General features: G+C 37.0%; 1 protein-coding gene across 1 annotated transcript in view; it reads right to left on the bottom strand.

Moving 5' to 3' along the window:
- LOC141494148 (endoplasmic reticulum-Golgi intermediate compartment protein 3-like) overlaps window positions 1–15626 on the bottom strand; it is a 147075-nt gene extending 131449 nt beyond the window's left edge. The window contains 1 exon segment of the mRNA XM_074195278.1: window positions 15503–15626. Within this exon segment, the coding sequence (XP_074051379.1) occupies window positions 15503–15626 (124 nt within the window).
- Window positions 15627–16887: the final 1261 nt, after the last annotated feature.

Here is a 16887-nt window from a genome sequence, read left to right as displayed (position 1 = left end):
TGTTTCCTGAGCTTTTGGGACACCCCCACAAGGGTCTCAGTGTGTGAGTCTCTGTCCTACATCTTGGTCTGTGAATGACCATAAGCGCCCCCCTCTTCCACAGAGCTGATGTGGCGGGGCCCTGCTTTTCTATGGCGGGGCTTAGACTGCTATCAGGATCTGAATGTGGTCAGAGCCCCAGAGTTCTGTTCCAGAGGCAGAGGACAGAGCTCTGCAGTCTCTCTTCACTCCCCTCCCACAGCTCAATGGGCTCTTGCCCTCGAGGCTCCTGCTTACCTGCTCAGCCTGCTTCTGTTTCCAGATCTGGGCTGCCAAAAGACCAAGCTGCTTTTGTGAGCCCTGAGGGCTGGGCTCCACATGCTCACTCTGGCAGAGGTCCCCTGCTGTTCCTTCACTTTGTGCTTTGTGCTCCCCGGGGTGCAGTTCAGGCGACTCCCCCGCTGTTGTGAGCCATGGCTCCCAGCGCCCTGGGGCTGCCTCCAGGAGGCTGAAGTTCTTTCACTCTGGTGGCCCCCCCCCCCTCTGGCGAGCCGCCCCTCTGATCCCGGGGGAGCACAGCCTTCCTGGTCTTTTCCAGGTTACCTTGAGTAGGAGAACTGTCTCACTGGGTCCCTTTATGGGTTCTGTCTCTCGAACATTTAGTTAGTCTTTAGTTTCAAGTTTTATCAGAGCGGGCCTAAGAGTTGATCCCTTCTTGTTGCCATCTTTGGGGATTCTTTAGGTACACCATCATTTCATCTGCAGAGTGAGAATTTTGTCTCTTCCTTCCCAATTCTAATTCCTTCACTTTGTTTTTCTTCTCTTACTGCTGAAACTAACATTTCTAGTACAACATTGAATAGTGGTGGTGATAAGGGGCATCCTTGTTTCACCCTGATCTTATTGGGAATGCCTGTAGCTTATCCCCATTGCATGTAGTAGTTGTTGCATATATGCTGATAGATACTGCTTATGATCCTAAGGAATAATTCATTTATTCCTACACTCTCTAGTGTTTTAAGAATGAAAGGGTGTTGTATTATGTCAAAGACTTTTTATCAAAGCAGGTATCAAAATAATCATATGATATCTGTTAGATTTGTTATTGAAATAATTCATTATAGTGCTAGTTTTCCTAATATTGAACCAACCCTGCATTCCTAGGGTAAATCCTACTTGGTCATAATATTCTGTCCTAGTGATAACTTGCTGTAATCATTTTGCTAAGATTTTATTTAAGATTTTTGCATCTACATTCACCAGGAAGATAGGTCTATAATTTTCTTTCTCTTCTTTGACTCTTCCTGGTTTAGGCATCAGCATCTTATTGGTGTCATAGAAAGAGTTGGGCAGAGTTGCATCTTCACCTATTTTTCCATAGTTTAGATAGAATAGGAATAAATTGCTCCTAAAATGTTTGATAGAATTCACTTATGAATCCATCTGGTGGTAAATAATAATGTCTTGTTGAATTTCCTTTTCTGAGATAGGGTTATTTAGGTATTTTAATTTCCTCATTTTACTTGGGAAACTTCTGTTTTTGTTAATATTCATCCAGTTCACTTAGATTATTGAATTTGTTGGCTATAGTTGACCAAAATAATTCCTGAATTGCTACTTTAATTTATTCCTCATTGGTGTTGACTTCAACTTTTTCATTTATGATACTAACAATTTGGTTTTCTTTGTTTTTTAAATCAAATCAACTGGAGGTTTATCAATTTTATTGTTTTTTTCATAAAACTGACTCTTGGTTTATTTATAAGTTCAGTAGTTTTCTTCTGTTCAATTTTATTAATTACTCTTTTAATTTTTAGAATTTCTAATTTCCTATTTAATTGGTTTTTAAATTTGTTCTTTCTATAATTTTTTTGCTTCATGTTTAGTTCATTGATTTCCTCTTTTTTTTCTAATTTATTCATGTAAATATTTAAATATATAATATATCCCCTGACAAGTGCTTTAACTGTATCCCTTAAGATTTGGTATATTGATTCATTATTGTCATTATCTAGAATGAAATAAGTAATTCTTTCCATAATTTGTTGTTTGACCCATTCATTCTTTAAAATGAGGTAATTTATTTTCCAATTACTTTCAGGTCTGTCTCTCCCTGACCCATTATTACATGTAATTTTTATTGCATTATGATCTGAGAAGGATGTATTCACTATTTCTGGCTTTCTGCAATTCATTTTTAGGTTTTTATGACCTAGTACATGGTCAGTTTTTGTGTAACTGTCATGTATTGCAGAAAAAATATATAGTTATTTCAATCCCCATTCAATTTCATGTCTACATTTTCTAGCCATCTATTTACCTCCTTAACTTCCTTATTGTTCATTTTACGGTTAGATTTATCTCTATCTGAGAGTGGGAGGTTGAGGTCTCCAGCAGTAGAGTTTTGTTGTATATGTCTTCCTGAAACTCCTTCAACTTCTCCTCTAAGTATCTGGATGCTATACTACTTGGTGCATACATATTTAGTATCGAAATTGCTTCATAGTCTATGGTACCTTTTAGGAGGATACAGTTTCCTTATTTCTTTTAATGAGATCTATTTTTGTAGCTGCTTTGTCTGACATAAGGATTGCTACTCCTGCTTTTTTTTATTTCAGCTGAAGCAAAATTTATTTTGCTCCAACCTTTTACCTTTACTCTATATGTATCTCTCTGATTTAAATGAGTTTTTTGTAAGCAGCTTATTGTAGGATTCTAATTTTTAATTCACTCTGCTATTCACTTACGTTTTATGGGAGAGTTCATTCCATTCACATTCAAAGTAATAATCAGTAACTCTTTATTGCCCTCCATGTTATCTTCCCTCTGTATTTTTCCCCTTTTTCCCCTTTTATCCATATTATGCAATATTTTGTTTCTAAATACCACCACCTTCGGTGTGTTTTCCCCTCTTATACCCAACTCCTCCTACCCTTTATTTTCCTCCTTCCCTTCCTTCTGTTAGTTACAATTTTCCTTGCCCCTACCCCTAATAGCAGCAGCTATTACTGTTTCAAAGGCTCCCAATGGATGTTTACCTGATTTGTTGTGGCCAGGTTGGTGCTGACATGACATATGCTAGACTGTGCTTCTCTATTGCAATAGACCTGCTATTGACCTTCCTGCTGACCTTCCAAGATTTCTTTTGTTTCCGTGGACTGAAAGGTCTGGAAACCGACACTGTTGCCACTGATTTAGTTGCCCCCAAATCTGCTCCTGGTTTGCAGGAGCATGGTATGAACTGATGTGGTCTGTGCTAAACTGAAATTCTCTCTTACCATTATTTAACAGACTTTACTGCTGATTTTCCAAGTTGTCTAGGATTGAAAAATTGTCTATCTCTTTTTGTGGGTTCTGCCACTCTAGAATTTATTTGGAGTCATTTAATGTTATTTGTAGGGATTTGGGGAAAAAGAAGCCTAGGCAAGTTCTCACTTTTACTTTGTATTTTTACTACCCTCCTTCAGGTATATTTTAATGCTTAGTTAAGAAAATTAGCTTATTTTAGGTCTGTTAATAGGGTGGTATAATACCCTCCAAAGTCAAAGTAAATTTCTTCTCTTTTGAAAAATTATTTTGTTAGGTAATTTATTTGTGCTATGGAATTTATTTTATTTAGAGAGTTCTTTTTCACCTAAATAGTTTAATTTTCCAATTAAATTCAATAGTAGTTTCTACCCATCATTCTTTCTGCAAGATTTTGAATTTTGCAATTATTCCCCCTCCCTCACTTCTTCTCCCTGCAACAGAAGGCAATCTGATAGTCTTTACATTTGTTGCCATATTATGCATATTTCAAAATTGAATGTATTGAGAGAAAAAAAATATCCTTAAGGAAGAAAGAAAATATTAGAGATAGCAAAATTATATAATATATAAGACAACTTTTTAAAAATTGAAGATAATATTTGTTCTTTGTTTAAACTCCACAGTACTGTCTCTGAATACAGATGGAATTCTCCATCATATATACCTTGAAATTATTCCTGATTATTGAACTGATGGAGTTAGCAAGTACATCAAGCTTAATCATCATCTTGTGTTATTGTTAAGGTGTGCAATGTTCTTCTGGTTCTGCTCATCTTACTCAACATACAAATTTTTCCAGGCTTCTCTGAAATCCCATCCCTCATGATTTCTTATAGAACAATAGTGTTGCATTTAATATATGTACTGCAATTTATCCAACCATCCCCCAATTGATGGACATCCCCTTTATTTCAAATCCTTTGCCACCACAAATAGAGCTGCTATGAATATTTTTGCAAAAGTGATTTTTTTTATCTTTTTTAATGATGTCTTCAGGGTACAGAGACAGTAGTGATATTGCTGGATCAAAGAGTATGCACATTTTTTATTGCCCTTTTGGAATAATTACAAATTGCTCTCCTGAAAGGTTGGATCAGTTCACAGCTCCACCAATACAAGTGTTGCAGATTTCCCACATCCCCTCCATCATTATATCTTTATATATCATATCATTATACTTCCTGGTTATATTGACCAATGTGAGAGGTGCAAGGTGGTACCTAAGAAATACTTTAGTTTATATTTCTCTAATAAATGATAATTTAGAGCAATTTTTCATGTGACTATAGGTAGTTTTGATTTTCTCATCTAAAAATTGCCTTAGCATATCCTTTGACCACTAGTCAATTGGAGAATGGTTTGTATTTTTTTCCTTTTATAAATTTGACTCAGTTCTGTGTATATTTTAGAAATGAGTCCTTTTTTCAGAAACACTAGTTGTAAAGATTGTTTCCCAATTTACATTTCTTTTGATTTAGTTATAAAGGTTATGATTTTGCAAATTTTTAAAAATTAAATATAATCAAAATTATCCAGTTTATTTTTTCCAATGTTCTTTATATCTTCCTTGGGTATAAACTGCTTCCCTTTCCATAGATCTTACAGGTAAACTATTCCTTCCCCTAATTTGCTTATAATATTATCTTTTAGGTCTAAATTCTGCATCCATTTTGATCTTATCTTGGTTGGTCCAATCCTAGTTTCTGTCATACAATCTTCCAGGTTTCACAGCAGTTTTTTTTTTAATTAGAGTGAGTCCTTAGTTCAGAAGCTGGTCTCTGAGTTTATCAAACAGCAGATTTATAAATATTTCCTGCTGTCTATTTCATAGCCAGGTTTGATGACTAATGATTTCTAATATAATTTTAGATCTTGTAAGGCTAAGCCACCTTCTTTTGCCTCACTAAAATAATTTTTTGGAATTTTGATTGATATGCCACTAAATAGGTAGATTAATTTAGGTAGAATTGTCATATTTATTTTATTAACTTGGCCTATCCACGAGGAGTTGATATTATTTAGATATGATTTTATTTGTGTGAAAAGTATTTTATAATTGCTTAGTCATAGAGTTTCTGAGTTTACCTTGTCAAGTAGACTCCCAAGTATTTCATATTGTCCAATGCTATCTTAAATGGGATTTCTCTGTCTTACTCTTGCAGCTGTATCTTGTTGGTAATTTTTAGAAATGCTGCATATGTATATGGGTTTATTTTATATCCTGTAACTTTGCTAAAGTTACTAATTGTCTCCAGTAGTTTTTAAAATGATTTTTTTTAGGGTTCTCTAGGTATGCCATCTTTCTATCTACAGAGTGAGAGTTTTGTTTCTTCCTCCCCAATTCTATTTCCTTCCATACCTTTTTCTTTTCTTAAAAAGAAATTGCTGAAGATAATATTTATAACACAATTTTGAATTATAGTGATGATAATGGTCAGCCTTGTTTTATTCCTGATCTTATTGGGAATGCCTCTAGATTATCCCCTTTGCATATAATGCTTGTCGATGGTTTCAGATAGATACTACTTATTATTCTAAAGGAACAATCCATTTATTCCTATACTTTCTAGTGTTTTTAGTAGGAATGGCTGCTGTAATTTTGTCAAAGGCTCTTTCAGCATCTATTTAGGTAATCATATGATTTCTGTTAAAGTTGTTAGTGATATAGCCAATTTCCCTAGTGATAATGACAATTTCCCTAATATTGAACTAATCCTACATTCTTGAAGTAAATTCTGCTTGGTCATATTGTATTATCCTAGTGATAATTTGCTTGATTGCTTTACTAATGTTTGGTTTAAGAGTTATACATCCACATTCATTAGGGAAATTGGTCTATAATTTTCTTTCTGTGTTTTAACACTTCCTGGTTTAGGTATAAGCACCATATTTGTGTCATAGAAGGTATTAGGCAGAGTTCCATTTTTCACTTATCTTTCCAAATAGTTTATATAGAATTTATATTATATTATATTATATTATATTATATTATATTATATTATATTATATTATATTATATTATATTATATTATATTATATATTATAGAATTATATAGAACTATTGTTCCTTGAAATTTGGATAGAATTCAATTGCAAACTATCTGGTCCTGGAGAATTTTTCTTAGGCAGTTTATTGATGGCTTATTGAATTTCTTTCCTCTGAGATAGGTTTGTCTAGGTATGTAATTTCATCTTCATCCTGGGCAATTTTTATTTTTGAAATTATTAATCCATTTCACTTTGATTATCAAATTTATTGGCATATAGTCAGGCAAAATAGTTCCAAATTATTTTAATTTCCTCCTCATTGGTGGTGAGTTTACCTTTTTCAATTTTGATACTAGTAATTTGGTTTCCTTCTTTCTTTTTTTAAATGAAATTAGTCAAAGGTTATTCTATTTTTTTTTCATAAAACCAGCAACTCTTGGTTTTATTTATTAATTCAATTGTTTTCTTGCTTTCAATTTCATTATTTTCTCTTTTAATTTTGAGAATTTCTAAATTGTATTTAATTGGGGTTTTAATTTTTTATTTCTCTAACTTTTTATGCTGCATGCTCAGTTCATTGATTTCCTCTTTCTCTATTTTGTACTTACAAGCATTTAGAGATTTAATATTTCCCCTAATGACTGCTTTGGTTGTATCCATAAGTTTGCAGTTGTTGTCTTGTTATTGTCATTGTCTTGGATGGAATCATTAATTCTTTCTATAATTTGCTGTTTGATCCACTCATTCTTTAAAATTATTTATTTAGTTACTGAATAGTTTTAGATTAATTTCTCCAGCATTATTGCAAATGATTTTTATTTCATCATGGTCAGAGAAGGGCACTTTCAATATTTCTGCATTTCAGCATTTGATTATAAGGCTTTAATGCCCTAATATATGGTTATATTTTTGTGTAGGTGCCATATACTGCAGAAAAAGGCATAATCTTTTCTATCTCCATTCAATTTTCTATAACGTTCTATCATGTCTAAGTTTTCTAACATTCTATTTATTTCCTTAACTTCTTTCTTGTTAATTTTATTGTTAGATTCATCTAATCCTGAAAGAGGGAGGTTGATATTTCCCACCAATAGAATTTTTCTGTCCATGTCTTCCTTTAATTCAATCACCTTTTCCTCTAAGAATCTGAATGCTATACAGCTTGGTGCATGTATATTTAGTATTGAATTCATTGTCTATGGTAACTTTTAAGAGGAATATAGTTTCTTTTTTTTAATCTGTTTTAATGAGATCTAACTTTGCAGCTGCTTTATCTGAGATAAAGATTGATATCCCTGTCTTTTTCACTTCAGCTGAAGTAAAATATATTCTACTCCAGTCTTTTACCTCTACTCTTGGCTTCAAATGTATTTCTTGTAACCAGCATAGTATAGGATTTTGTTTTTTTTTTAATTCCCTCTGCTATCCAACTGTGTGTGTGTGTGTGTGTGTGTGTGTGTGTGTGTGTGTGTGTGTGTGTGTGGTTCCCTCTTTGAGCCAAAAGTGATGAGAGTAAGATTTAGGAAGTTCTCACCTCCTCCCTTCTTCTCCTCTTTTGCAATATGTCCTTTGCACTTCTTCATGTCATATAATTTACCCCATTCAATCTTCTCATTCATTCTGTTCCTAACTGCTCTCCCCTCACCCATATTTAAGGAGATATTATTTTCAAATCATTCCATCAGAGTCATCAACAAATCATGAATATCCACTACTTCTGTCTATGTATATTCCTTCTAATAGCATTACAGTTCTTATGAGTTATGATTATCTTTCTTCCATGTGGGGATACTGTTAGTTTCATTGTATAACTTTTATTTTCTTTTACCCTTCTTACCTTTTCATGTATTTCTTGAGTCTCCTGTTTGAAAGTCAAATATTTTGTTTAGCTCTGGCTTTTCAATAGGAAAAGTTGAAAGTCTCCCATTTCATTTAATGTCCATCTTTTCCCTTGGAAAAGAAGGCTCAGTTTTGCTGAATAAAAAATTCTTGGCTGCATTCCAAGCTCTATTGGTCTCCAAAATATCATATTCCAGACCTTTTGAACACTTAAAGTTGATGCAGCCCATTCCTTTGCAATCCTGACTGGGACTTCTTGGTATTTGAATTTTTTCTTTCTGTCAACTTGAAGGATTTTTTTGTGCATTTATTTTTTTATTCTCATTTTGTACAAATGTTTTTTTTCATTAATAAAATATTCTTGTTTACTAGTAAACAAAATACCCCTCCTCCCCCATGAATATAGATAGACTTGCTTGGGTGAAAAAAGTAAAGGGGAGAGAAAAAAATTGAAATAAAAAAAATAATAGTAATAATTGTAGGTATGGCCAGGTGGTGCAATGAACAAAGCACCAGCCCTGGAGCTACAAGCACCTGAGTCCATATCCAGCCTTGTATACCCAACAATCACCCAGCCGTGTGACATGCAAGCCACCTGATCCCCACTGCCCTGCAAAAAACAAAAGAAAAAAAAGAAAAAAAAGACCCAAAATAAAATAAAATACTAATAATAGTAGGGTTGGCTGGGTGGCAGACAGATCATTGGCCCTTGAGCCAGGAGCACCTGGGTCCAAATCCATCCCCAGACACCAAAAGATCACCTTGCTTTGTGGCCCCAGGCATGCCATCCAGCCCCACTTGCCCTGCACCCTCCCCCAAATAATAATAAAAAAAATGTGCTTGAGTCTTTGTTCCAACACCAACAACTCTGTCATAGGTGGATCTCATTCTTTATGATAAGTTCATCACAAAAGTTACGACCATATTTTTCCACCATTGCATTGCTGATTGCAACCCCCTCCTTTCTTATTTCTCCACTACCATGTACTATATTTTCTCTCTCCTTTCACTCTGACTCTGCTGTAGGGTCATTGACTGGCTCAGCATACAGATCCTTGGTCCTGGGGCCAAGAAGCACTCAGCCCCCATACCACCCCCTAAGCCCAGTATCCACCTGGCTCCATGGTCCTGGGCAGGCCTTCCAATCCCAGCCCCTTGCAAGAAGTAAGAAAGAAAATGTGTTATATTTGACCAGTCTCCCCCCATGGTCCATCATCTCCTCCTTTATTCACATCCCCACCACTTCCCCCTGCTCCCCCCTTCCTTCTTACTCCAGATGTCTATACCCCATTGAGTATATATTCTGTTTCCTCTCCTACCCATTTCTGATGAGAGCAAAGGTTCCCTCATTCCCCCTTGCCTCCCCCCTTCCATAACATTGCAATAGCTCATTATAATAAAAAAATCTTATGTGAAATATCTTGGACTATTCCCCCTCTCCTTTTTCTTTCTCCCATTCCATTTCCCTTTTTTTATTGACTCCATTTTTATACCATATTTTATCTTTGAATTCAGCTTTCTCCTGTGCTTCAACGATAAAAGCTTTCTCTACCTGCTCTATTAACTGAGAAGGTTCATATGAGTATTAATCAGTGTCATTTTTCTATGCAGGAATACATGCAGTTCATCCTCATTAAGTCCCTCATATTTCCTCCCTCTCCTCCAATCTCCATGCTTCATCTGAGTCCTGTATCTGAAGATCAAACCTTCTATTCAGCTCTGGCCATTCCAAAAGGAACATTTGAAATTCCCCTGGTTCATTGAAAGTCCATCTTTTTCCCTGGAAGAAGACATTCAGCCTTGCTGGGTAGTTCATTCTAAGCTCTTTTGCCTTCCAGTATATTGTATTCCAAGCCCTACGAGCTTCCAATGTAGTTGCTGCTAAGTCCTGTGTGATCCTGACTGCAGCTCCATGATATTTGAACTGTGTCCTTCTGGCTGCTTGTAATATTTTCTCTTTGACTTGGGAGTTCTAGAACTTGGCTATAATATTCCTAGGGGTTGGTTATTTGGGATCTCTTTCTCGGGGGCATCGGTGGATTCTCTCCATTTCTATTTTGTCTTCTGCTTCTAGAATATCAGGGCAATTTTCCTTTAGTAATTCTTTGAAAATGATGTCAAGGCTCTTTTCCTGATCATGACTTTCAGGTTTTCCAATAATTTTTAAATTATCTTTCCTAAGTCTGTTTTCAATATCAGTTGTTTTTTTCAATGAGATATTTCACATTTTCTTCTAATTTTTCATTTTTTTGGTTTTGAAGTATTGATTCCTGATTTCTGGTAAATTCATCAATCTCCCTGAATTCTATTCTTTGTCTGAAGGATTTGTTCTCCTCAGAGAGTTGTCTTATCACTTTTTTCCATCTGGCCAATTTTGCTTTTTAAAGTATTCTTCTCCTCAATAACTTTTTTGAACTGTTTTGTCCATTTGACCTAAGCTGGTTTTTAGCATGCTATTTTCTTCAACATTTTTTTGGAATTCCTTGACTAAGCTGCTGACTTCATTTTCATGTTTTTCCTGCATCTCTCTCCTTTCTTTTCACAGTTTTTCTTCCAACTCCCTCATTTGATTTTCAAAGTCTTTTTTGAGCTCTGTCATAGCCTGAACCCAATTTCTATTTTTCTTGGAGTCTTTAGATGCAGGAGCTTGTGCTTCCTCATCTTCAGACTGAGTATTTTGATCCTTCTTGGGCTCATTGGCAAAACATTTCTCAATAGTCTTCCTTTTGTTTCTCTGCTTGCTCATTTTCCCAGCCTGGGCCTGGTTTGGGGGTGCTTCCTGAGCTTTTGTGGCACTCCCACAAGGGTCTCAGTGTGTGAGGCTCTGTCCTCTCTCCTGGTCTGTGAATGACCATAAGCACCTCCCTCTGCCACAGGGTTGAGGTGGGGGGAGCCCTGCTGTTCTATTGGGAGGCCTAGACTTCGATCAGGATCTGAATGTGGTCAGAGCCCCAGAGTTATGTTCCCGGGGCAGAGGACAGAGCTCTGCATTCTCTCTTCACTCCCCTCCCTCAGCTCAATGGGCTCATGCCCTGGGGGCTCCTGCTTACTGGCTCTGCCTGCTTCTGTTTCTGGTTCTGGGCTCCAGAAAGACCAAGCTGCTAGCTGCGTGCCCTGAGGGCTGGCCTCCGTGTGCTCACTCTGGCAGAGGTCCCCCACTGTTCCCCCATTTTCTGCCCGGTGCTCCTCGGGGTGCAGCTCAGGAGACTGCCCCTCTGCTGTGAGCTGAGATTCCCAGCACCCTGATGCTGCCTCCGGGAGGCTGGAGTTCTTTCACTCTGGTGCACCACCCCTCTGGCGGGCCGCCCCTCTGACCCAGGGAGCAGAGCCTTTCTGCTGTTTTCCAGGTTACCTTCAATAGGAGAACTACCTCACTGGTTCCCTTTGTGGGTTCTGTTTCTTGAAAGTTTACCTAGAGTCCTTAGTTTCAAGTTTTATCAGAGAGTGCCTAAGACTGAATCCCATCTTGTTGCCATCTTGGCTCTGTCCCCCAACTTGAAGGATTTTCTCCTAGATCTGATAGTTCTGGAGTTTCATCACAATATGCCTTGGTGTTTCAGTTGGGATCCCAGCGGATTGATCTATTCTTTCAATGACTTTTTTGCCCTTTGGTTCCAGGATATCAGGGCAATTCTCCTTCTTCCTGAAGTATAAAGTCCAGACTTTTTTACTCTTCAAGGAAGAGAAAAAGAAATCTTATGATTCTTTTTTTAATTTTAAAATTTATTTATTTTCATCTATTTGTACATACATATTTCCAAGTTACAAAATTTCCCTACACCCTCCTTTCCCACCCTACCTCCCCTCAACAGGGAAGAGTCAGGTTAGCATTTTACATAAAATTAATTTAAAAATGTTTACAAATTACTAATTGTTGGCATGAGGAATTAGGATTAAGGGAAAGAGATGCGTAAGATATGATTTTATATGGAAATTTTCATCAGATTCGAAAGGATTGTTTTTTTCTATGTGTTTTGTTTTATTTATTTTCTGTTTTGTTTTGCTTCCCTCTGTTTGACCAGAATATAGTGCATAGCCAGTCAAATACAGTTGTCCTAGCACTCTGGACTGTCAAGTGGAGCTGATTCCATCAAGATTGTTCATTTTATAACTTTGTTATAGATACGTGCATTGTTCTCTTGGTTCTATATCCCTTGCTCAGCATCAGATCCCATAAGTCATTCCATGCTTCTCTAGAGTCCAACAATTTATGGTTTCTTATAGAACAATAATGTTCCAAAGTATTCATGTACAATAACTTGTTTAGTTATTCTCCAATTGATGAGCAACTTCTCAATTTCCAGTTCTTTGCCACTACAAAAAGAACTGTTATGAATATTTTGGAACATGTAGGACTTTTCCCATTTTTTACAATTTCTTTTAGATATAGTTCTAGAATTGGAATTGCTGGGTCAAAGGACATGAACAGTTTTACTGCTCTTTGAGTATAGTTCCATATTGCTCTCCAGAAAGGTTGGAAGGTCCTGTGATTCTTAAATTGTCTCTCCTGTATCTCTTTTCCAGGTCTGTTGTTTTGCTGATGAGATATTTTATATTTTCTTCTAATTTTTTGATATGTACATTGTTCTCTTGGTTCTATACCCTTTGCCCAGCATTAAATCCTGTAAGTCATTCCATGCTTATCTAGAGTCTGACCATTTATGAGGTTTCTTATAGAACAATAATCTTACAAAGTATTCACATACAATAACTTGTTTAGTCATTCTAAAATTGATGGTCAACCCCCTCAATTTCCAATTATTTGCCACTACAAAAAGAGCTATTATGAATATTTTGGAACATGTAGGACTTTTCCCATTTTTGGCGTTTCAAGAAGTCATTAGTTTCCACAGATTCCAATCTTTTTTTTAAGAGAGGTAGTTCCTTCATTTACCTTTTGCATCTCCTTTTCCAATTGTTCAGTTTTATTTTTGAAGGATTTATCTTTTCCCATTTGCCCATTTGTGTTTCTGAGAGAACTATTTTCTTTTTACACTTGTCCAAATTGTATTTTCAAAGGATTTGTTTTTTTGGGTTTTTTTGAATTTTTTGAATTTTATATTTTTTATTTATTTATACATTACTAAAATAGTCCTGTTATAAGAGTATACATAATCTATCTCTCTCTTCCCACAAAAATTTAAAAAAAAACTCATGAGAAATAAAATGAAAGAAAGAGAAAAAAAGTGCTTTAGTCTATGTTCTGATACCATCAACTCTGTCTCTGGGGTGGATCACATTCTTTATCATAAGTCCATCAGAGAAGTTACTTCCATATGTTTCCACAGTTGCTGTTTCTACTTCCCTCCATCTATTTCTCCCCACTACTAATTATTATATTTTCTTTCTCCTTTCACTCTGTCCCTCTTCAAAAATGTGCTGTGGGACAACTGAGTGACACAGTGGACATAGCACCAGCCCTGGGGACAAGAGGCCCCAAGTGAACATTTCCCCCCAGAGACCCAGCAACCACCCAGCCCCATGGTCCCAGACAGTCCCTCCAATCCTACCTCCTTGAAAAAAGTAAAAAAGAAAAGATGTTATATCTGACTATCCTCTTCTGATTTACCCTCTCCTCTATCCCCTACACCCCTCCTCCTCTCCCCCCTATCTCCTTTCTCTCCTTTTTCTTCTAGATTTCTATGCACTATTAATTATATGTATGTATATATATACATATATATATGTATATGTGTATATATATAGTTTCCTTTCTGAGCCATTTCCAAAGAGAATGAAGGCTCTCTCAATCCCCCCTCACCTTCCTCCCTTCTATACCACTGTAAAAGCTATTTCTTGACTCTTTTACATGAAATGTCTTAGTCTATTTCCTTCTCCTTTCCTTTCTCCCAGTACATTTCCTTTTCACCCATTGACTTCATTTAAAAAATATATTACACCTTCATATTCAGTTTCCTCCTGTGTCTTGTCTATATAAGTTCTTTCTAGCTGCTCTAATAAATAAGAAGGCTCATATGAGTATTATCAGGATCATCTTCCCATGAAAGAATACACACAGTTCATCATCATTAAAGCCCTCATATTTTACCCTTCTCATTCACCCTTGTCATTCACCCTCTCTATGCTTCACCTGAGTCCTGCACTTGGAGGTCAAAATTTCTATTCAGCTCTGGCTGTTTCAACAGGAACACTTGAAATTCATCTGTTTCATTGAAAATCCATTTTCTTCCCTGGAAGAGGATGTTTGATTTTGCTGGGTAGTTGATTCTCGGTTGCATTCCAGGCTCTTTTGCCTTCCAAAATATTGTATTCCAAGCCCTATGATGCTGCTAAATCCTCTGTGTTCCTCACTGAAGATCCATGATATTTGAATTGTTTTGTTCTGGTTACTTGTAGTATTTTCTCTTAGACTTGGGAGTTGTAGAACTTGGTGATAATATTTCTGGGGTTTATTTTTTTTTTATGGGGGGAATCTCAGTAGGAGATTGGTGAATTCTCTCAATTTCTATTTTGCCCTCTGCCTCTAGGATATCAGGGCAATTTCCTGTAGAAAGGTAGCCCAATAATTTTTAATTGTTTTTCCTGATTCTGTTTTCCAGATCCATAGGTTTTTCAATGAGATATTTCAGGTTTTCTTTTAGAATTTTTCCTTCTTTTGATATTGTTTATTGTGTCTTGATTTCTAGAAAAGTCATCAGCTTCCTTTAGTTCCATTCTACATTTGAAGGAATTTTTTTTTCTTCAGAGAGCTTTCTTATCCCCTTTTCCACCTGGCCAATTTCCCACATTAACTTTTTGAACTTTTTTTTTTCCATTTGACCTAAACTAGTTTTTAGTATGTAATTTCCTTCAGCTTTTATTTTTTTGTATCTCCTTGACAATACTGTTAACTTGATTTCATGTTTTTCCTGCATCTCCCTCATTTCTCTTCACAGTTTTTCCCCTATCTCTATTACTTGATTTTCAAAATATTTTTTGAGTTTTGAAATAGCCTGAGACCAACTTCTATATTTCTTGGAAGATTTAGATGCAGAAGCTGGAATTTTCTCATCTTCTGAGTATGTGTATTGGTTCTCCATGGGACCAAAGTAATTGTCTATTATCAGGTTCCTTTTTTTTCTGTTTACTCATTTCTCCAGCTTGTGTCCTGGTTTGGGGTGCTTCCTGAGTTTTTGAGTATTATTGGAACACACCTACAAGGACCATGGTTCCTTCAAGGTCTTATGAGAGTCTCTAACTGCTCTCATGATCTGTTCTTTGGTCTGTGGATGACCATAAGATGATCCTTCTGCCCTGGAGCTGTGAGGAAGACCCTGCTCTATGGAAGTGGGGGGTGCCAAACTGTGACCATAGTCTGAATATGAACAAAGCACAAGAGTGCTCCTCTCAGAGGAGAGGCCTTGACAGTCTTCCCCCTCCCCCTTACCTTCCATGGACTGAGCAATTTGTAAGTAGCTGCTGGAAGGCTCACTAATGGGCTGCTCTGTAGACCTGCTTTCATTTACTGGGATCTGGAGTATGCTGAGGGCTACAACTGGCCTGGGTTTCATGATTGCTCTGGCAGAGGTCACCTCTTTGATCTTCCAAGCTGTACTTTGTATTCCCTGGGTTGCAGGTCAGGAAACTGCTTCTGCTGCCAGGAGCTGGTACTCCCTGGGACCAAGGCACTAAGGCATGCAGCAGGCTGTTCCCGGAAAAATGAAGTTCTTTCACTTTGGCACAATATTCTTGACTGTACTGTTGCCCCCTCCACCCCCATGGAACAGAGCTTTCCCAAGATCTTCCAGGTTAGCTGGGACTGGAGAAATGTCTCACTGGATCTTTCTGTGGGTTCTGTCTCTCACACATTTAGTTAGAGTCATAATTTTAAGATTTTTGGAATATTTTGGAGAGAGCTTCTAGGAAAGGTTGCTCTCTTGCCACCATCTTGGCTCTACGCCTGTTTTGTTGTTTTAAGATGCTAATTTTCTTTTCCATAATGTTAATTTTCTCTTCCCTTTCTTTTCCCAGTTTTTGCATTTGATTTCTAAACTCTTTTCTGGTTTCTCTAAGAAGTCTTTCTGGGCTTGAGTTCAATTTATAGTCTTCTCTGAAGCTCTAGTCCTCTCTGAGTTAGAATCCTTATCTTTAAGGTAACATTCAATGGACCCTGCTTTGCACTGGCTTTTCTTCACTTTGAGTCCTTTCCCTAAGGTCTTGTGTTGGCAGAAGAGCTGGTTCACAGACATTTGGTGTTGAGATCTCTAGAGGTCTTGCCCACTTCAGGGGGGTATTAAGTGCTGGCATGTAGGGAATGCCAGAAGCTTTCTCTGGATTGTCTGTGGTGTTGATTAGTGACCCACTCTCTAGGCCTGGAAGGGTGGGGAGTGGGATGATCTGGTTAGATAGCAAATCTATTTAATCCACAATCAGCTATTGGGGAGATCTGCCACCCACCCCTAAGTCTTGGGGAAAGGTGCAAACAGGAGTGGGGGTGCTTGGAGGGGATAGGGAGAAGCTTTTTGTTTTGGAGGTCACCAAGTTCTCTCATAGGAATCAAGGGAAGGTACTCAACTGGAAACATGGGGAGTCTGCTGAAAACATGGGTGCTCAAGTCTGGGCTCTTCCAGATTAGCTGAACTGACTGGATAGAAGACTAGTCAACTCCCTGGAGCTCTCCTGACTTCCATGCACACAACAAACACTTCTGCTACTGTTCTGAGGTGCTGAGTCTCTGCTCTCTGTCCAAGGCTAGTTCACACTCCCCTGAAACCTTGATGGTAAATGTTCTTCTCCTGATTCTGTGGTTCTAAAATCTTTTAAGAGAATTGG

This window comes from Macrotis lagotis, chromosome 7 (assembly GCF_037893015.1).
Source record: "Macrotis lagotis isolate mMagLag1 chromosome 7, bilby.v1.9.chrom.fasta, whole genome shotgun sequence".
NCBI lineage: Eukaryota > Metazoa > Chordata > Mammalia > Peramelemorphia > Peramelidae > Macrotis > Macrotis lagotis.
The sequence above is the reverse complement of the archived record's forward strand: the minus strand, read 5'-3'. Positions and strand labels throughout refer to the sequence as shown.